The following is a 19,911-nucleotide window of genomic DNA, read 5'->3' on the forward strand; positions in this document are numbered from 1 at the left end:
CCGTAAACAAAGATTTCTGAAGAGGCGGTTAAAGTAGTTGGCAGATGGATTTCCCAACTTGTTGTGTATCGATGAGTAAGTTTTATCGATATATACTACTTGAATCATTAAGCCAGGGGAAGAATGCCAAAAGAACAAGTCCGAAAGAGAGGACGTCGAGTCCGTAAAGGTGATGTCCAAAACGAGGCAGAGGACGTACCGGTCCAACCAACGACCGAAATAAATGAACCGGTACCCTCGACATCAACGTCCACATCCTCTACCACGCCAGGCGGAATCCATCCTTCGAGAGCAGCATTCTTAGCTGGTCGATCGGCACCCCGAGCACAAGTGCAGGATCAACCTTCAACAGCCCCTGAAGCTCAAGATCCGGAGGAAGGACCGGCAGAATGGCATAGGGGTCCGAGAGTCGATTCCGAGTTCCCATTTGGCGTACTTGATCCGGATGTCAAGGCGTATTTCAGGAATGTAGAGGAACAGATTAAAGATTGGGAAGGAGTCAGTAGTGCGGGCGAAGAGCGTGAAGGTGAGCTTTGAGCACTCGTATTAAATCCATATATGTGTACAAGTGACATAGTGCATCATTGCTGAGCTGATCCTGGACTACAATCAGACCGTCAATTGTTCCTTACTTCGGTGTTGTCGGAACTCCGATCACACGAGCTACCTACATCTACGGATCCCGAAACTTCCATAGTACTCGAACGGCTGCTACCTTCTCTGAATGACTGGGGCAGAAGGGTGATAGGAGATTCGGTCGGCGATAAATGGGAAGAATTGATCAGGCACAGATTCGGGAGTCATGTAGTGCAGACATGGCTGACGCTCGCAGCGGGGACCTTGGATAGAGAGGTAGGCCACCCCATTCAGCGCATTCGCACAGTATAATCAAGCTGAAGTCCTTTCGGCTCGATTTGACAGGCAAGGGGTATATGGCCTCCCCAACAATCCAAACAAGAAACGAATCCCGCTGAAGGCCAACTACCCAAAATGACCGAACTTTTCCTGAACATCATAAAATCCCTCTCGACCTCTTTTGCCGATCTGTTATCTTCTCCACATGCTTCTCCTCCTTTGCGACTCTTACTGCTAATCCTCACGCCCAACCGAGCAGTACCAGCTCTGGAATCAAATGAAGGGGATAAGAACGGGTTGATACGTTCGAAACGTTCGAATAAGTTCAGGAAGAATCAAGATGTCAAAGGGAAATCCATATTAGGCGATAACGGAGAGTCGGCGAAGGGCAAAGGGAAGCGTCAGGTACCCGCAGAGCTTGTGGCGAAGCGTAAAGAGATCACAGACAGCTTGAAGTCGAGGCTAGGAGAGGCGGAATGGAAAGCTATGGGTGTCGATACCGTCGGAAGCGCGACTGTCCAGGTAGGCCACTAACCTGCTATAGCCCTGAGTGTAGTGGGGTCCGGCTGATGTATGCAAATTCTTCTGGACAGCTATTGCTCGAATTCGAGGTGGAAGATGGTGCAGCGGAGAAAGAAGGATCGTTGTTCGATATCCTCACGGAAGGCTTAGTGACGCAACTCAGTGAGTTTCAAAAGCAAATCTTGTTTGACATTGTCACGCTCGCCGAGATCATGCACTGGTATTGATGATGTTGTCTAGACAAAGACCCCAAATCAGCTCCCGAGCCGCAGCCATACCTATCTACCGTCCTTCAAACGCAGACGGGTACTAGACTTTTCGAGACCCTCTTATCCCTTGCTCCGGACAAAGTGTTCAAAGCGCTTTGGAAGGCATATTTTGTCGGGAAATTGGGTAAACTTGCCGGACATCCTTATGCGAACTTTGTGACTGCCAAAGGAGTTTCCCGGCTGGACAAGAAGGGTATAGAGGCTTTGATTGGAGAAGTCGAGGGCAATAGTGGTGGACGTGGATTGATAAGTGAGTTAATGCGCCGCTTTCGAATCCTACGATTCCGAAAGACTGAGTGATGTGTGATATTGTGCATTGTAGAGGCCGCCAGAACGAGTGTGTTACAAGCTCTGGTGGAGCGGAGTGTGATTCTAGGAGAATGTCAACAGGATGTCTTGAAGGTGAGCCATCTCAGTGCAACAGATGAACAATGCCGACAGAGCTGATTTTCCTTTGTAGCTCTTGTATTCATGCCTTGAACTTCCGGAGGATAAGATTACGGACTTCGTTCCTTGTTTAATGGCTCTGAAGACGTATCCTGTGAGACTTTTTCAGATTGTCCTCTTAAAACCAAAGCTCGAGCAGATACTGATCGGCATGATTGTAGATGTACCAAGCTATATTGTCTGGTTCCGACGCCCCGCAAGAGACCGAAGATCCATCGGAAGAAGTGGATAAGGAAGCTGAAGATACGGCTGCTGCGTACGCGCGGAGATCAGCATGGGAGAATCGACGGACGGCTAAACCCAAAGCAGGGGAAGGAGAGGTTTTACCTAATATGCAAGGATGTCTGATTTTGCAGGGAATGATGGGTATGAAGGATGTCAATGGCGTAGTGCTTGATAGGTGAGCCCACTTGCTCTTTCTTTCCTTTTCTTTTCTTTTTTCTTCTCTTCTCTTTCCTTTTCCTTCCCTCTCTTTCCGACAGAGAGGTTCCTTGCGTGAAAGCAGGACCTAGTGGTGACGTACCGACTAACATCGTCTGATTCTGTTGTTGATTTACCAGTCTCACGGCTCAACGCGTCAATACATTACTCACCTACGCAAAATCACCTATATCCTCCCATTTCTTAGATAAGGTATTCACCGATCCTGCCGTTCAACCGAAATATTGTCGGAAGGTCATGTTACTCCTCATGGATAGCTGGAAAGAATTGGTAGAGGACCGAATAGGAAGTAGAGTGATGGATACGGTATGGGACAAAGCTGATGGGTATATGAAGGTGGGTCATCCCGATATAAGCGTTTGACAGACCCAGATGGACTTAGGAGATCTAGTCAATTTGAGGTGCGATAAAATGATAATGCTGATTTGCTTGGATTTGGCGAATAGGAAAAGATCGCTCGGAGTTTGATACCCCACATAGTGGTCCTTGGTCAATCGCAATACGCCAAATACTTCTTGAAGAAAGCCGAATTGTCCTTGTTACAACGTCGACCAGATGAATGGCGTGAAAAAGTAGTTGGGCTGAAACATCATTTCGCCCATCAGAAGAAGTCGGCCTCTATTCCTGTCGGAAACAATCTGAATGGAGACTCTCAAGAGGGTGAGGGAGGTAAGAAGAGGAAGAATGAAAGTGGGAGTGGGACCAAAGACGAGATTGATATGCTGTTCGAAGGTGTTGAGAAGAAGAAAAGCAAGAAGAGGAAGGATTGATCGGCTCTTCGATATCCGGTGAAGGTGTTCTCTTTTCAGCTCATATTGCATTTTGAAGTTACTCGACCTCATATCGAACCATTTATACTGTATGCATGATATCCATGAATCGTATTCGTACAACATTGAGAAGGGGTATGATTGGGAGTCCGATGAGATGGGCATGTTGAGGCAAGCAAGTCGTGTCTTGTTATATCTCCCTAGAGGTGATCGTACAAAGTCAGCTGACGGTTCTCGAAAGAGACGCGACGAGTGACTTGACTCGACCGGATCAGCTCGACTCGACTCGACTCACTCTGCGGGCTCTTTCCTCAGATACCAATCGATCGCCCCTGAGAACACGGCAAATGCGACTCCACCACCCAATGCAGCTTTTATACCTGAGTTCCGGGCTAGGATGGCACCGGATAAGAATCCTGCTGAGACGGCATTGGTTATATCGTTCTTTGCTCGGTACTGGGAATTGGAAACATGGAATGTTGGTTAGCTCGAATATTCAATGACAAGTTAGAGAGTGAAGTGGAATTTTCAGTCATTTTGGGTGACAGAGGTAGTGGATCCAGATGGGATCACGCATCGCACTCAGAGAGAACGAGCAGAGAAGAGGAATGGAATTGAAAGCATTGTCACTGGTTGATGACTATGACTACTGAACAAACTCACCCCTTCAATACAGCATTCTACACCGGAATAGATCGCTCCGACTTTAGCGAACCCTTTACCACTGCTCCACATATTACGTCCCATCTCTTTGAAGACGAACATCGTCTGAGCTCTTGTCGATAGTTGGCTGGACGCTCGGGATAGCGGGTCTTCATATGCGAATGTAGCCGACATCAAAGAGAAGAAACCACCCATTGCGAAGCCTGCGCATAGGGTGCGTCCGTTCAGCAACGCATTCATTATTGAGCATCGAATGAAGTCTGGGAGATTAGAGAAGGGAAGGGAGAGAGAGCGATTAGATATTTTGAATCAGAGCAAGAGGTTTGACCAGGCAGGCGGTGGTCGGGAAGGAAAGGAACAAATGATTGAGAATTTATACGTATAAGTCAGGGCGGGAAATACCCACCTGCACCACTCGCCATTGTCACTTTCAGAGGACAGCTCTCCATAGCCATCCCAATATACCTCTGATACCTTAGCGCCGTCTGCATCTCTTGTCGTTCCCAATCACTCGTTCCTGCCGGGACCGGTTCTTGGCCTGGTAGATATATCGGACATAGTAATGGCATAGGACTGGGTGAAGGGAGAGCCATATTGATTGTCTTTTGAGCCTTTTAGGTCTGTCTTCGAAATTATGCCTTGACTTGAAAAGGGATATGATGATTGAGCAATACGTCGTTTGTCGTTGTCGTTGTTGTTGCTCCGTTCTCCGTTCTACAGCTTTCAGACTTTTTTCGCTGCTGAGCTGATTGCCGAATAACGTTCGAAGCTTTTTAACGTGTAATGCAACGGAGATTCAACAATGTCCGCACGGTTAATGGATTAAGCATAATGAAAGCTGAAGCTGAAACAACAAAGACAAGACGCGTCCGACAACACAGACAGGTGAAGAGACATTTCCATCGGCTGCTCATTGGGGGGGTATTGTATATCATCAAAGAAGGACTCACCACTTGACATCTGACCGTGCAAGCGAACGCAGAGCAGCAAGGGAAGTCGACGCCGATTCCTGAAGCGTCCGCGACGCATGATCCAGCTTACTATCGACTCAAAGGACCCTTGCTCATCTTGACCCTTCCATCGTCAATGCCCTATGGTACAGGTTCAACCTCATCATAGCTCTCCGACAAAGCGCCAATCTACTCGGACATGATCTGTTACGTTAAGATTATATCGATAAGACACGTCGTACCCCAGTAAAAGTAACAACAATCCCCCTGCCCACAGCGTCCCCCCAACTCATGCTCGACGACATGAGCAACTCGCCCTCGTCTTCTCGTCGTCGACCCAAATTATCACAGGAGAACTGGGACGACGATTTCGAGTTCACTCTCCCGAAGAAGGCAGGCTCGAGCTCAACATCCAAATGCAAGGCAAAAGATGAGGATACTCCACCTTCTGCCATTCGGGCTGAGAGCTCAACTGAAGATTGGGATGAGAATTGGGATGAATCACCTCCACGCTCTCCGCCGGCACCTGTAGCCCCCGCTCAACACCAGCGCAAGAAATCATCGATACCGCCGCCAATCGATATACCTTCCTCTTCTTCATCGCGCATCCCACCTAGGTTATCTCCATCTCATCCGTCAAGCTTAGGAGCATCACCTTTGCCCACATCATTCTCTTCGCCTCAGCAACGGCTTCTTCCTTCTCGATCCCATTCATCAATAGGTATATCTTCCGGTCAACAGCCGAGATCAAGGTCAGGCTCAACAGCGGCTACTGGTACAATCACTCGGAATAAGCTGATCAAGCGCCATCCCTCCTCATCCTTCGTTCCCATTTCCAGCCATTCTTCGTCCAACATAGCCTTGTCTACACCGTCAGAAACGTCTCTGCATTCTATGAATTTGGTCAACCGTTCTTCCCCAAATCTACCTCACAATTCGCCCTCCTTGCCACGAAGTACATCGGGGGAACAGATGCCGCCGCCGCCACTGCCGACGGGAGGCATACTAGGCAGAGCGAGAAGTCGGTCCAAAAGTAAGGCTAGACCCGATAGTCGGAACGATGTGAGGATATCAAATATACCTTTCAGCCCGAGTAAAGATGATATGAAGGACAAGCATACAGAGAAGAGGCCAGGATTCTGGAAAAGGCTGTCTGGTGTCCCGGCTGCGTCAGCTGAACGATGTGAGTGGAGCCTTAGTCCGCTGCCTGCGAGCCTTGACTGATATTTCGCAGCCGACGGAACGCCTCAGCATCGTAGGAGGCGAAGCTCCTCTGTAGGAGCCAAACAAGTCACTTCTGACTCGCCCCGTCCTCCTGTTCCTCCATTACCCAGCAATATACGGTCACCCAGCGGGGCGTCCAGCACATCAACTTCATCCGCTAAATCAGGTCCAACATCCGCTTTCTCAGCTTTACTGCGCAGATCAAGTAGCAGCTTGTCAAAGAGGTCGGACAAATCGAAAGACACGCCCCCTCCTTCCTCCTATCCCTATTCCGCTTCTCGCCACGGAGCCAGTACAAGCAGCATCAACTCGGTCATCCACCAGGGCGTACCCATACCCTCTAGACAAGGGGATATCACGCCTGACCTGCCTTCGTCTGCCTCTTTCTCAAGAGGATTCCACCTACCTTCGCCTTCGCCTGGCTCACCATATCACGCTCCTTCATCTCGTATGCCTTCCACAGCGGGCTACCCCGTCATCCCTCCGCTACCTCACTCGACTTCCTTTCCCGGCCATCACGGTCTACAACACAGGGGGAGTGGGAGTGATACCGAGACTGAGGGCGAGAGTAAGACCCCTAAAAGGCGCAAGAAAGTCAGACCAGTATCGGCTCTGCCTGCACCTAGATCAGCCGATCCTCAACCGCCAATCCCAGGGTTGCCGATAAGTAGGCAACCTTCGTCCGAATTCTCAATAGGTCTAGGCAGATCGAGCACCTCCCCATCGGGTTTTGCAAGTACGACTACGTCGACACTGAAGCGATTGGGATCATTATCGAAGAAACACGGGCGAAGATTATCTGGCGGATGGAAATTCGGAACGACCTCATCCACTGACTCCAATAAATCAGTCACGACTTCCTTAGAGCCTGTTCTCGGGTCACCGTCCAAACCCAATGTTCAGCAGGATGGTCTGCCTCTTTCTCCTACTTCGCCCAGCCCGGACGTAAGCTTGCAAAGTGAAGAAGAGTTGAGGACAGCTACACGTGCTGGATCCGTTTCTGCGCCCACCTCTCTATTCATGCCTCTTTCGTCGACTGCGCGCCAGTCCTCGGCAGCTGAGATAGACGCGATCACCCCCGCGGAAGGCGCGATGCCGGAGAAAGACAAGAAGGAGAAGCATCGCCGAAGGCAAAGCTGGAACGATTTCGTGATTCCTCGCGAGGTCATGCTGAAGCAGAAGGAGCTGAAAGAAGGTATAGGAGCTGTAAAGATGTTTGCGGGTGGGGTATCCTGTGAGCGAGTATCCTGTCAAACCCTGGAGCGGATCGCTGACCAGCGCTGGAGTAGCGCTCAAGACACTGCTTAACACACATGCGGATATCCGCGATCGAATACTCGCTCAAGGTACCCCTTCCGAGGCGGCCAACTTTGCCACCCTCGACGCCGAATTCGAACAATGGCTAGAAATGGCTGTTGTGCTGATCGAAGTCGGCTCGACTGGCGCTGATCCATCCAATCATCCTTCTTTCTCTGGTCCGCCTCGATCTAGGAGGGTGACACTAGCGTCTGACGAAGCTAAAGCAGCGAGCGCAGCTATGTCGAAAGCGATGTCTGTGCCACCTAATCCGCCTGTCCAACTTAGCTCCTGGCGGAAAGCGAGTCTGCCGGATCCGGAAGAGCCATCCTCCACGGACGGCATGTTTGGACCTCCGCGAGCCGATCCAGAACACTGGCGAGCCTCCACAGGACGACAAGACTTGTCGAAAAGACAGCTGGAAGTCCTTCGGACTATGCTGAGAACGCCTGTTGCGCAAACTCCCGACAGGCCAGATATCGGAGTAAGGACTTCAAGCACCCTCAGTGCATCATCGACTTCAAGTCATCTCAAAGCGAGTCATCACGCACAGCAAGGTAGTCCATCGCCGAATCGTACAGGTAGATCCACCAGAGGGGTGACACCAGAAAGCGACATTTCTTTCCCTTCGCCAGGCGACTCGGCGCATATTCAACCTTCTGCTTCGTTCCCCTCTCCTCTTAGCGCGCGCATACAGCAACATCCAGCTGGACCACAGCAGAAGACGTTCAAAGATCGCCGAGCTAGTAAAGCCGGTCTGGCCGGCCTGAAGGAGTTCCTCAGATCACTCAAGAAGGATAAAGACAAGGACAGAGATGTTCCTAGAATCCCTTCTAGTGCACCTGGAGGTGGTCTCAGCCCTCTAAGAATCAAGTCCAGGCGATTCGGATTAAAATCTTCAACTTCTCCTCCAGCTTCTCCCACATCGCCCATCTCACCCGCTTTCAACAAAACCTCCAACGACGTATTTTACCCTACGCAAAGATCGACTTTCTCGGCACTAGGATCAGCTGCTTCACCCAATATACCCGAAACGCCGCAAACGGCTCCTATGCTCCAACAGCAGTTCCCCCAGTCCGCGCCCAAGACCGGATCGAGATCTAGAGCTGGCACGGAAAGTTCTCCTAGATTGGGTGTCGAGCAGAAAAGACCTTCAATAAGGAACATATTCCGGACGTCTTCTGGGAATTGGTCAGAATTAGTCAATCCCTTGTCCCCTTCTTCCAACGGACCATCCACACCGTCTAACGGAGACAGGAATGGGTCACCGGCATTGACGAAAAAATCGTCGATCCAGAAATTGGGATTCTCCAAATCGAGTTCCGCTCAAATGTTAAGCAAGATCAGCGTGTCTGATCCGATACCCTCCAAAATACCTTTATCAGCTTCGTCGAAAACGCTCTTTGCCAATGACCTGAACCCTTCTTTCGACGTGACGAATGCGAACGCGAATGGCGAGATGACCCTGCGTGCTGGTGGGACGGGAACAGCGAAGAAACGAGCATCAGGCTTAGGATTAGGATTAGGCTGGCCTGAAAGTCAATCGCAATTACAATCTCAATCTGGGTCTGGGTCTGCCACGACTGGTACTGCTGCTAGTCCGGTTAAGACTTCTTATGGAAGTGCGTCTACGGGTATCGGCGAGATGGGCACGGTATTTGAGAGTCCGTCAAAGATCCAATCGGATAATACGTTGAAACCCTCCAGAAGTAGAAGTGGGAGTAAGAGTAGGTATAAGGGTGTTGTTGGGAATATGCCTTTATCACCCAAGAAGCTCAGGTTTCCCAGTAATAAGAGTTCAGCTTCGATCTCTGTCTCTAGTTCGATTTCGACTTCGACTTCGGCCGCGGTCAGTAGGGTATCTTCAATTGATAGTCACCACATACCAACTTCAGTATCGCCTTCGAAGGCCAATCTGAGCTTGAATGGGAACGGTGATAGACACGGGAGTGGAGACGGACAAGGAGCAATTAGGCATAGTCAAGATTCTCAATTGTCAGAAGATGCAAATGGCACGGATCTGGCTACGACGATCGCTCTCACTCCTGAAAATCTACCTACGCTTTTAGAGTACTTGAGGCAGTGTGAGAGGATGTTAGGTCTCTGGAGGGAACGTGTTGAGGAAGTCATTGACGTGAGTGAGGAGAAGCGGAAAGTATGATCGTATGATCATCTTCGTCCTCGGCCTTCCTCTTCGCCTTGACGGAAGGCGGGTCGGAATTGAGAATGTGATCATCGGGTCCTCAGATTGCCTGGCCAAGAGTAAGATGGGGCGTAGGATCAACCGTATATAACACTAGGCGAGCCAATCAATGTACAATAGACATACTTGCGCATCCATAGTACAATGCATATCTGCTCTTCGCTCTTCGTTCTTCGCTTTCTGGGTTGAAGGCTGCAAAATATGACGACATGTAGACATACTAGCTAACTCGCGATTCATACAACGTGTTCGGATCCTACTATAGGATATATACATATATACACATACTTGAATACAGCTCGCAGTGCGATCGAGAGCGCGTTCGATACTGATTCTTGCGCATCATGAGGTTGACGCAGGACTGACATTCGCGCCTGCACTTCCCCTGTCCATCTGACTTTCAACCATCAAGATCCTTTTGAGAACCACCAAAATCGCTCTGCAGGCTTTCGTCCAGTTCTCTTCCGCCGAATTATCTTGCACCTTGTCTTTGTCTTTATCTTGATTTGACCCTGATCGATCTGCAGATGGCGACGCCGAAGTAGCTGAAGTAGAAGCGGAACCCAAACCCATAATTGACATTGAGGGGAGTGTAAGTGGCATCGAAGATATTCCTGGTAATTTGATTGAATGATTCGATATTTTATCTTTATGTATCCTAATGTAATCATGATTCACAATCAGCTATGAGTTAAATCCAATCCAGCATCTGCATTTCCGTTTGGCTACTTGTATCGTCGACGTCTTTGTCCATCTCATACGATCTCGTGACCTCAAGAATATGGGAATTTCGATCGTATCGTGAACCAAATACCCACTCGATATTATTATTCGCCCATCCTTTCCCTCGCTTCTTGCCGTACTCGATCAGCTGTCTCAGGCAGTCCAGCAGAGCAATCATGGCGTGATTGAATCGTCTATTCTGCAACAACCTAGCCGGCGAAATTTCCGAAGACGCGTATAGCTCGTAAATGGTTTTAGACGGCGGTAGCTCTTCGATACGTGAGTAAGAGCCTAGAGGGACGATCTTGTAGCTGGAAATATTGCGGTGCAGGTCGTTCACATCAGCCTAGTCAGGGGTTAGTAACGGAACATGATATGACTTGCCTCGTAAAGACATATCCGACTTTATCAGCTATCCTATCCAGACAAAGCGCAGTCAATCCCCAAGCTGAGTTGATCTCTTCCCACTCTACGATCGGCCTTCCGCCTAGTCGAAGGCCATTGATAGTGCCCACTGTGATGCCGTGTCCGCCTGATGAGGTGGGTGAAGGGTCTAGGGGTACGTGTCCGATCTGAAAGGCATCGTTGTAGACATTTGTACTTTCCAAATGGGCAAGGAGAGATCTCGATAAGAGCAAGTGAGTCTGCGCGGTGGATAATGTTGATTTGAGATGGGATAAGTTGGAGGACAAAGCAGAATGCTTTAGTAGGTATCTACCATTTCAGACCCGTCCATTAGTATCGATGCAAAGGGAAAGCTGGCCAGGCTCAAGGTGAACTGACTCGGCCTCTTCTCTTTCTACTTCCTCTTCATCCCTCTTTACCCTCTCTTCCTCTTTTTGGACTTTCTCTAACTCCTTCTCTCGCTCTTCCAAGACACTCCGCAGACGGTCTTCTTCCTCTTCTAGCTCCTTCTTACGCTTGATCAGCTCTTGCCACTCATCTTCATCACCTTCAAGATCATATTCTCCCAGTCCTTCTCCTTCTTCCCGCTCTTTAATTCTAGACCTTGACTTTGACCGACCACTCGATTGTTTCTCTCTGTGACGCTGTATCTCCTTTTCGAAATTGATATATGCATCTCTTTCCCTCGTGAGCTCCTCCGCCATCTTCTGGAACTCGGTAGTCAATAGCGCGGTGCATTCCGTACATAGCGGATGAGATATCGGCGTATCACTCGAGATGATCTGATGTAGTTGATTCGACAGATTGGAATTCAAATTCGAGCTCGATGATGCTGGGTTTTGCTCGATTCCTCTGGAAGACGATGATGCTGCAGATTGTTCAGGAGGCAGCAGAGATGATTCAGAGAGTAAGATGTATGACTCGGCAACTCCACTCGTAGGTTTGGACCTGGATGATGATGCTATCGAATTGGCTTCGGCCCATATTTTTCCACTTGCTTGCGAGCTAGGCGGGAGGGCTGCGAGCTTGGCAGAAGCTGGAAGAGCGGAGAAGGGCTCCGGAGCAGGGAGTGAGGAGGAAATGAGGTTCAGTTGGGAAGGGGTAAGATTCTGTATCGATGGGTCGAGAAGCAATGGCTGTTGTCAGAGGGTGAATCAGAGTCAGTCAGATTGTTTCACTAAGACCTTGGAGGACACAGAGAGCAACTCACCTGATGGCATCTTTGACAGATATGCGAGTCGACCGAAGCCTGATCTGCGGGCTGCGACATCGTGTAGGGGGCGCTATGAAGCACTGTATACTCGGCGTTGAAGTTATCGGTATCAATGATGGTTGCCTTTACTCGTGTGCTGTTGTTGATGCAGCTGTATGCGTGATGAGCTCGAGCTTAACCGGGCCGATTCCGTCGGAAGTAAACGCTTCGAAGTAGTTACGGTTGCAGCAAAATTCGTTCGAAGCGTGAACCAAAACAAAAGAATGAGGACTGCGATTTAAGAGGTCTCTTCTTCTCATGTGTTGCCCAAGACACTCGAACACTTGCACAACGGAACGAACATCGCAGCTGTGACTCAGAATTCAGGATATTGAAGATGCCACGACGCCCTCCATCTCCACCGTCGTTCACCCCGCCCCTACCTGCGAATCAGTACCTCGTGCACCTCCAATCACCGCAGGGGTCCAATAACTGGTTATGCAAAGACACGGACGGAGTCGAGAGGCTGGTGGAAGCTTCTTCCAAACTACGAAGGATAAAGACCTTGATCATAATGAGGGGTGACTCTACCTGACTCAGACTCCGTCCACGCCGAAAGCTGATATACTTGACTCGTGCCTTCTTAGGGGATTTCGCAATTATCAACTTGTTCCCTGTTGCTCCGGAAGATAAAGCAAAAGGTGGACGACTCGTTGGTGAGATCGTCCATATACTGGATAAATCAGATATAAAAGAATGGAAAAAGGCTGGTGCTTGGTATGTGTCCCGTCTACTCGAGTACATAAAGACCGCTTGAAAATGAATACTAAGTGTGAATATTGTATATAGGCCAGAAGGCTTTGGGGAGCAACCTCAAGCTGCGACTTCGGCTCAACCTCAGTCGGATGACGAGGATGAAGCGGAAAGCGAAGAAGAGAGTGATGATGGAGCACAGCAGGAAGACGAGGAGAAGGGACTATAGTCACCTGTGATTCTCTGCCGATTGCGACAGTAAATATACCTAGCATCCATATATATACCCTACATCGCTTTGCATATACGTCACCCGTACATACCACATCGCTATCTCTTTCTCAGAATACAGATAGGCGGCGGGAGTCTTCGACGAGATATGCAACTCATATCCATCTCGCCTGGTAAAGAACATACAATATGAATGCCTGATACAATGAAGCATTTTTCGTCATAAGCCATGTACAAATTTAGTGCTTCACAACCTTACTTCCTCTTGGAAATCTTGCGGCCATATCTTGATGACCGTCACCACTCCCAAATACCTCTGAACTCTCTCCAATCGTCGTCCCCTCCTCCGCCTCCGCCTCCACCGACAGCTCCGCCCGCAGCTTCTCTTTCGAACCTATCGATCTCTTCCTGATCGAACAACTTCTGATAACAAGATCGTCCAGGCGTGTTGAAGTGCTTGTACGGATCCGTAGGCTTGATCGGATCTCCACATCGATAGCAGAAATGAGCATTACATCTTCCGCACGTCATATGATTACATCCGTGACTAGCAGGTTACCATAATCATCAGCTTTCGTTTAAATAGATCGTACAAATTGAGCTTATCAGGCTTCAAGGGGTATCGGTCTCAGTGTTCACTCACCTCTTTTCCACTCGCACGCCACATCCAGAACAAGGTCTAGTCTTACTCTCCAACCAATTCTTATTCGCCTCATCTTCAAAGTACTTAGCTACCATTCTCTCCAAATTGGCTTTTCCCTTCTTCATCTCCATCTTCAATCTACCTTCGCTCCCCTCAGGATAGCTGAGGTATTCTGAAACGATAAGCGAAGTCTGAGGGAATGCACAAGGAGTATGTGGCCCATGCCATGTTGCATTGCAATACAGGCAAAATGAGTATGAGCATTTTGGACAGGTCCGATGACGGGCCCATCGATCTTCCGTCGGTATCGTCGGTGCCGATCTGGTTTCCACATCCATATCAGTGGTCCTCGAGGTTTCCGTCGTTGAGACTGATGCACTGGTTGTTGAGATATCGGAAAGACGGATGACTTTTGAGGTGAATTTCGGATCGAAGGTGATGGCCACTGGTAATTCAGGGGGCGGGACGGCTGCCTGACATGACGGTCGTGGACATATCGTATATGATGGGTCTGTCGGTCAACAGACAATCTATCAGCTAGACTCGCGAGTGATCAAGAAATATAGGTTTATTGATTCACCGATTTCGGCTTTTCGTTTCTCTTTCACATCTTCCCACCGTTCCCTTAGGCTTTTTCCAACGACGCTTTCTATCAGATCTGAAGTGATGTCGTTGTCCATTGCTTCTCCGCGTTCTCGCAAGGCTCGCTGCTTCGTGCATGACACACTTGGGCAAGATACGTTTTCTAATGACCCCTCCGTGATGGCCAACGACCAGCAAGAGCTCAGGCACGGCGTACAGCTATATATCTACGAGTCAGCTGCTGATGGGTTGATCTGTATGAGTAGAAAGTCCGACCCACAACACACAGCCGCATCCAGGCATCTGCACGCAACTTTTGCCCTTACGATTCTCGAGGCAGATCGAACATGAAAAGGCGGTCTGCTCGAAATCCGTGTGTATTTGACTGGCATTGTAGCTTTTGAGCATGGTATGGAACGTCGAAGGTGTCGTCATGGGCGGTACAGACAGTCTAGGCGTAGCGGGGAACAGATTATCAGGTAGGTATTCACAATCAAAATCGTTGTTTAACGTGGGTGACCCAAGATTATCAGACTTACTCAAGAGAAGACCCATTAAACATCCCTAAATCATTCAAAAATTCGCCTGAGCCAACCCATTCCCACCATCTCCAGAGTATCCCTATACCTTCGCCGTTGAGCTCTTTCTCCTCTTCCCACATTTCCACCAGCTTATCTTGGATCGATCTAAGCTTTGTCTTAGGCAACCAACTTCCGAATTTCTCGCCACTTGGCAACGGAGCTCGAAGGTTGATAGGCCTTGGACCGTCCTGTAATGGATATGTGTTCGGCAGGAGGACTCTTAGTATCAGAGGAGGTAGATGGGATATCTCCAAAGAGGCCGAGGGACCAGCGCTCGTATCTAGTTGGACTTTGTGAGGGGTTGCAAGGGTTATCGGTATTGTAAGAGTTAAAAGCTGGCCAGGTTTGTCATCGGGATTAGAATGGATGTTCAACAGCAAAGGATATATGGACTATAATATACATATTTGAGCTGATTTCGCATGAACCAGGAAGGGGACTGGAAGGATTCATGAGGCTCACCTCAAGGACGGTGATTTCGTCTTCTTGCATAGACAAGCATTGGGCGATGACATTCTCGATCGAGCTTACCGACATGTCGTACGAGTTCCAAAACGTCGATCCCTTCTGGAAGAGCCTTCGTCAAATTTAGAATACAGGCACTCCGTTCGTTGCCTCGCAGCGGAAGATCCTGTTACTTGTGCCGATGTAGAATATGCAAAAGAATCAAGTGAAGAGAAGTATGCGATCACAGGCAAGAGGATAATGATGAACACGCAAAGTGGAGGTTGTCCACGCCAACTACAATCATCCATTTTCACAGCACAAAAGCACTACAATACTATTCGCATCTATACATCATTCTTCATTCCTCGTCGCACTTAGGGCACAACTCAGCTAGCAAGCGTGACGACGCGAGCAGCTGAGGATTGAAGGTATGAAGATATGAGTGGATCGATAAAAGGTAGATCACTTCTTTGTACGATCACCTGCAAGTGCAAGTTGGCTGAGGACCATTCTTTTAACGCGTACTTGTAGCTATCGACACCGATTCTGTACATCGGATACATTCCGGTCAGGTGGTTCTGGATCTTCAAGGGGCTATCAAGGAGCTCGTCGAAAATAGCTTGGACGCCGAAGCGACGACTATAGGTAATTCATCTTTCTGAATACTTACTGTCTGCCTCATCCGGTGCTGACACGACGCCCAGATGTTCGGATCAAGGATAATGGTTTGGACAGTATCGAAATTTCAGATAATGGCTCTGGAATAGCTGAGAGTGACTGGGAGTCTATTGGTCAGTCACGATAACCCTAGCTGAATTTAGTACCTCTTGATGAACTCAGCTTATATCTCGTGCGTCTACAGCATTGAAGCACCACACATCGAAATTACCTTCCCTGACAGATCTGTACAAGGTAACCACCTTCGGCTTCCGTGGGGAAGCGCTTTCGGCTCTCTGTGCGTTATGCGAGAGTGTGACTATCGTGACTTCCACCAAGGAGACTGCGCCGATGGGAGCAATCATCCAACTGGGCAGAGATGGCAGAGTAATCGATTCTACCGGCAGGATAGCTAGGCCCGTCAGTCCCCTGGTTTCACCGCTTCAGGAGAGGTCTTCTTGCCTAGGAGTTTCTAGCTGATCTGAGGAGTATGTATAGCGAGGAACAACAATCACCCTTACTGGACTGTTTGTTCCCCTCCCAGTCAGGCGGAAAGAGTTCGAACGAACAGTCAAGAGAGAACTTACGAAGGCTTTGACATTGCTCACCGCCTACGCACTGGTACCTGCCAGTGTCTCCTTGCCTGGTGGGAGGAATGGTGTGAGGTTGAAAGTCGAGACCATCGCAGCGGGCAAATCTGGGTGAGCTTATACATGTCAAGCCAGTCCCGAGAAGGAGCTCATAAAGGGTCAAAAACAGGAAACGAAATGTACAGCTTGCAACCGATGGCAGAGGGTCACTGAGAGCGTCTGTGGGGTCTGTTTGGGGACACAAAGCTTTGGAAGGGGTACAAGATGTCGACTTGACTTTAGATGTCGAGATCGATAGAGTCATGGCAAGGAGAGAGGGTATCACAGACACGTAAGTCAGCCTCTCGGGTCGAAGCTTTTCTGTCAAGCTGATAATAGACCTACATGGGATCAGTACCCAATCTATCAAGGTAGTCGGCCTGATCTCGTCCGCGCAATGGGGTCAAGGTAGATCCAGTGCGGATAGGCAATTTTACTTCATCAATGGTAGACCATGTAACTTGACAACTGTGAGCCGACTCGCTTGTCTAGATCTCGTATCATGCTGTACATCTTCTGTCCTCGAGCATTTTCTGATGTCTCGCGATGTCAGGTCGCTCGAGCGATCAATGAAGTGTACAAGTCGTTCAATACGCATCAAGTCCCATTAGCTATTCTAGACTTCCAAATCCCACCTCGTGAGTCCCACTGCCCATTAACACATTAGTATCGCTGAGGGGGCTCTGAGTGCTAACAGCCAAGCGATTGCAGAAAGCGTCGATATCAACGTCAGTCCGGATAAACGAACGATTTTTGTTCATAGCGAGGACAAATTGATAGAAGCCCTCAAAGTAAGCTCAACCTGATATGGTGTCCCAACCGCTGAATACAAGTTGAATAGCTAATGAGGCTCTACCTGACCAGATCGCTCTTGACGAGTTCTTTCAACCTTCCCGATCCACTTTCGCCGTTGGAGGTGCTACGCAGACGGTCAAGAACATACGGCAGAACCAATCACAATTGACACAATTCGGACAGCCAAGTACCGACACCGAGGACGCAGATAAGCAAATTGATGTCGACGAAGGGGGCCATGAAGTAGAACAAAAACGATCAGATGATGACGTCGTCGGTCTGGACAGTAATGATGAGGGAATGAACCTTGATCATGAAATAGCTCGGGACACGCCGCACACTCGGCCTTCAAGCAGGAGACGCTCTTCGCCTATCATACAGATCGACACTGAATCAGACGATGGAGATGAACCGTCTTCGGCTCTGACGCAAAGATCTCACGCATCCCGCCCATCACGATCATCACGAAGCGGACCAGTTTTCGCTTCCCCTCCTTCCGTTTCGCGCCAGATAAAACAGACTTTAAGTACCACCAAAGCTTCTTGGTCGCCTAATAGAAAGATCCCTGCGAGTGCTCGTGCGGGACCTGGACCCAGTACGAGGAATTCCAGGTTGGATATGAGGGAGAAACTCAAGGCGTATGCTAGTCAAGCGTCAGCTGTAGATGGCGATGACAGCGAGGAACAGCCGGACGATCAAGTTGAAGAGCACAAGTTGCTGAGTGCGGACGATCATGATGGAGATGTGAATATGGAGGAAGATGAGCTAGTGTCTGTCACTTCGGAACGTACCGTCCCTGACGGGGATGAAGAAGCGCAGCAACTGGACGATCGGGAGGATTCGCAAGATATTGATGGAAACGCTGCCCAATCGATCGCCAAGCGGGGTCGATCTCCTGGCGGTTCCATATCGGACCAAGACCAAAATGGTGGAGCTTCGCCATTGGAAGACATGACTAGAGCAGGAGAAGACACTGATCAGTCAGTCGAACCCGAACACGACCCAGACGTTGAGCGGGACGAGCGGCCATCAACGAGGCGCAAGACAAGCTCGTATAGAGATGAAATCACCACTACGACCACCCAAGGAGAAATCAAATTGTCTTTCAATCTACCTAGATTGCGATCCCGTTATGCCATGAAACAACAAGAAAAATCGCGCCGTGCTGGTCGGGTGATGCGGGACGCGTATAGTAAAGTCAGAGAAGGTGGATTGACCTCGGCAGCAGGAATATCGAATAAGAATATGCAATTAGCTGAAGAAGCATTGAGTAGGGTGATCTCGAAAGATGATTTCAACAAGATGGAAGTTTTAGGCCAATTCAATAAGGGGTTCATCATCGCTCGTCTGACCCATCCGCCGTCTGGCGTCGGAATCGAGAGCGAGGAAGACGGTGAAGAAAGGGAAGGGACGGATGATTTGTTTATCATTGATCAACATGCTTCGGATGAGAAATACAATTTCGAGACTTTACAACGAACGACTGTCATCAAAGGACAATCGTTGATCAAGTGAGTGTACTATCGCATGTCTTTGTTCCTCCCCAGGATACACCCTGATTTCCGATTGAGCTAACTGTGTGATCGTGACTTTGCTGTCAGACCCCGGCCATTACAGCTCACTGCAGGAGACGAGATAGTAGCCATGGAGAACCTAGATATATTATCGAAGAATGGGTTCGACGTCAAAGTGGACGAAGATGCTTTGCCTGGCAGGGGAGAACGAATCAATCTAATTTCGATGCCTGTTAGCAAAGAAACGACGTTTGATTTCAAGGGTGAGTCGAAGTCACATTCAGTATCGAAGATGGATTGTCATGTATGTCGGAATTGAAGCTGATTGAATGTCCTACCACATCACGGTCGCGTTCGTATACTCCCCTGCCAACAGATCTTGAACAACTCCTTCACATGTTAAGTGACGGGTCGCGCACTCAAGGTCAGATGGTCAGATGTACGAAAGCCCGATCGATGTTTGCTATGAGAGCTTGTAGGAAGAGCGTGATGATTGGGAAAAGTCTAACGAAAAATCAAATGATCAATGTGAGTATTGAATTCCCCCTTTACGTGCCTCGTATTCCTTTGATCTGGTCTGGGATTCTCCCTGGTCGATGCTGATTGTATGCGATATTTAGTTGCTTAGGAATATGGGTACAATTGATCAACCTTGGGTAAGTCGATACTATCCTGTCTGTCTTCCACTCTCCGTCTCAGGCCATTGCGCGTTCACTAAAAGGCTAGCTACATACCGTTGTTTTCAGAACTGCCCGCATGGTAGACCGACGATGCGACATTTGACCAAGATTGATCAGCCGACCAAATCTCGCTCTGGAGCAGGTAGGATCGATTGGAAGAAGTGGAAAAGACAACAGGGTATTCGAGATCTGTAAAATATCGTGCTATGAGTATGGCCATGGTCATGCAATGCATTATGCACTAATCCATGCAAGGACGATATAAACAATGTTGACGAGCATCAGCGCAGGGCAATTTGCAAATTTGCAATTGGCAATTGACCGGGAACTGTTTGACAAGGATCTTCGGATTGGTATTTCGATGAGGATATATACAATTGATAACGAGTGACAGTGGTACGTGGTACGTGGTACGTGGTACGTGGTACGTGGTACGTGG

At 48.9% G+C, this 19,911-nt stretch overlaps 7 protein-coding genes across 7 annotated transcripts; 4 read left to right on the forward strand and 3 right to left on the reverse strand.

The window, feature by feature from the left end:
• Positions 1–123: 123 nt before the first annotated feature.
• On the forward strand, positions 124–3,304 carry I303_101213 (uncharacterized protein; the record flags this gene model as incomplete). The annotated part of the gene is made up of 10 exons (XM_065968292.1): positions 124–526; positions 614–852; positions 922–1,377; positions 1,449–1,539; positions 1,618–1,896; positions 1,969–2,048; positions 2,107–2,187; positions 2,255–2,493; positions 2,654–2,870; positions 2,981–3,304. 10 exons carry the CDS (start codon positions 124–126, stop codon positions 3,302–3,304), a joined length of 2,409 nt encoding a protein of 802 aa, XP_065824364.1.
• Positions 3,305–3,595: 291 nt separating this feature from the next.
• Positions 3,596–4,560, reverse strand: I303_101214 (mitochondrial import inner membrane translocase subunit TIM22; the record flags this gene model as incomplete). Its single annotated transcript, XM_018404581.1, has 3 exons — positions 3,596–3,760; positions 3,968–4,170; positions 4,374–4,560. 3 exons carry the CDS (start codon positions 4,558–4,560, stop codon positions 3,596–3,598), a joined length of 555 nt encoding a protein of 184 aa, XP_018267235.1.
• A 648-nt stretch (positions 4,561–5,208) lies between these two features.
• I303_101215 (uncharacterized protein) lies at positions 5,209–9,598 on the forward strand (the record flags this gene model as incomplete). Its single annotated transcript, XM_018404582.2, has 3 exons — positions 5,209–6,100; positions 6,152–7,375; positions 7,431–9,598. 3 exons carry the CDS (start codon positions 5,209–5,211, stop codon positions 9,596–9,598), a joined length of 4,284 nt encoding a protein of 1,427 aa, XP_018267236.2.
• A 384-nt stretch (positions 9,599–9,982) lies between these two features.
• On the reverse strand, positions 9,983–12,038 carry I303_101216 (uncharacterized protein; the record flags this gene model as incomplete). Its single annotated transcript, XM_065968293.1, has 5 exons — positions 9,983–10,298; positions 10,459–10,674; positions 10,748–11,077; positions 11,147–11,904; positions 11,979–12,038. The coding sequence occupies 5 exons, from the start codon at positions 12,036–12,038 to the stop codon at positions 9,983–9,985; spliced, it is 1,680 nt and encodes a 559-aa protein (XP_065824365.1).
• A 319-nt stretch (positions 12,039–12,357) lies between these two features.
• Positions 12,358–12,942, forward strand: I303_101217 (uncharacterized protein; the record flags this gene model as incomplete). The annotated part of the gene is made up of 3 exons (XM_018404584.1): positions 12,358–12,541; positions 12,608–12,737; positions 12,810–12,942. 3 exons carry the CDS (start codon positions 12,358–12,360, stop codon positions 12,940–12,942), a joined length of 447 nt encoding a protein of 148 aa, XP_018267238.1.
• Positions 12,943–13,241: 299 nt separating this feature from the next.
• On the reverse strand, positions 13,242–15,287 carry I303_101218 (uncharacterized protein; the record flags this gene model as incomplete). The annotated part of the gene is made up of 6 exons (XM_065968294.1): positions 13,242–13,491; positions 13,588–14,098; positions 14,168–14,388; positions 14,450–14,620; positions 14,709–15,142; positions 15,213–15,287. 6 exons carry the CDS (start codon positions 15,285–15,287, stop codon positions 13,242–13,244), a joined length of 1,662 nt encoding a protein of 553 aa, XP_065824366.1.
• A 348-nt stretch (positions 15,288–15,635) lies between these two features.
• I303_101219 (uncharacterized protein) lies at positions 15,636–19,667 on the forward strand (the record flags this gene model as incomplete). Its single annotated transcript, XM_065968295.1, has 14 exons — positions 15,636–15,654; positions 15,729–15,842; positions 15,902–15,988; positions 16,060–16,274; positions 16,353–16,555; positions 16,614–16,775; positions 16,839–16,953; positions 17,037–17,121; positions 17,195–17,274; positions 17,348–18,789; positions 18,880–19,055; positions 19,169–19,320; positions 19,413–19,448; positions 19,539–19,667. The coding sequence occupies 14 exons, from the start codon at positions 15,636–15,638 to the stop codon at positions 19,665–19,667; spliced, it is 3,015 nt and encodes a 1,004-aa protein (XP_065824367.1).
• Between the last annotated feature and the right edge of the window lie 244 nt (positions 19,668–19,911).

This window comes from Kwoniella dejecticola, chromosome 1, assembly GCF_000512565.2.
Source record: "Kwoniella dejecticola CBS 10117 chromosome 1, complete sequence".
Taxonomy (NCBI): domain Eukaryota; kingdom Fungi; phylum Basidiomycota; class Tremellomycetes; order Tremellales; family Cryptococcaceae; genus Kwoniella; species Kwoniella dejecticola.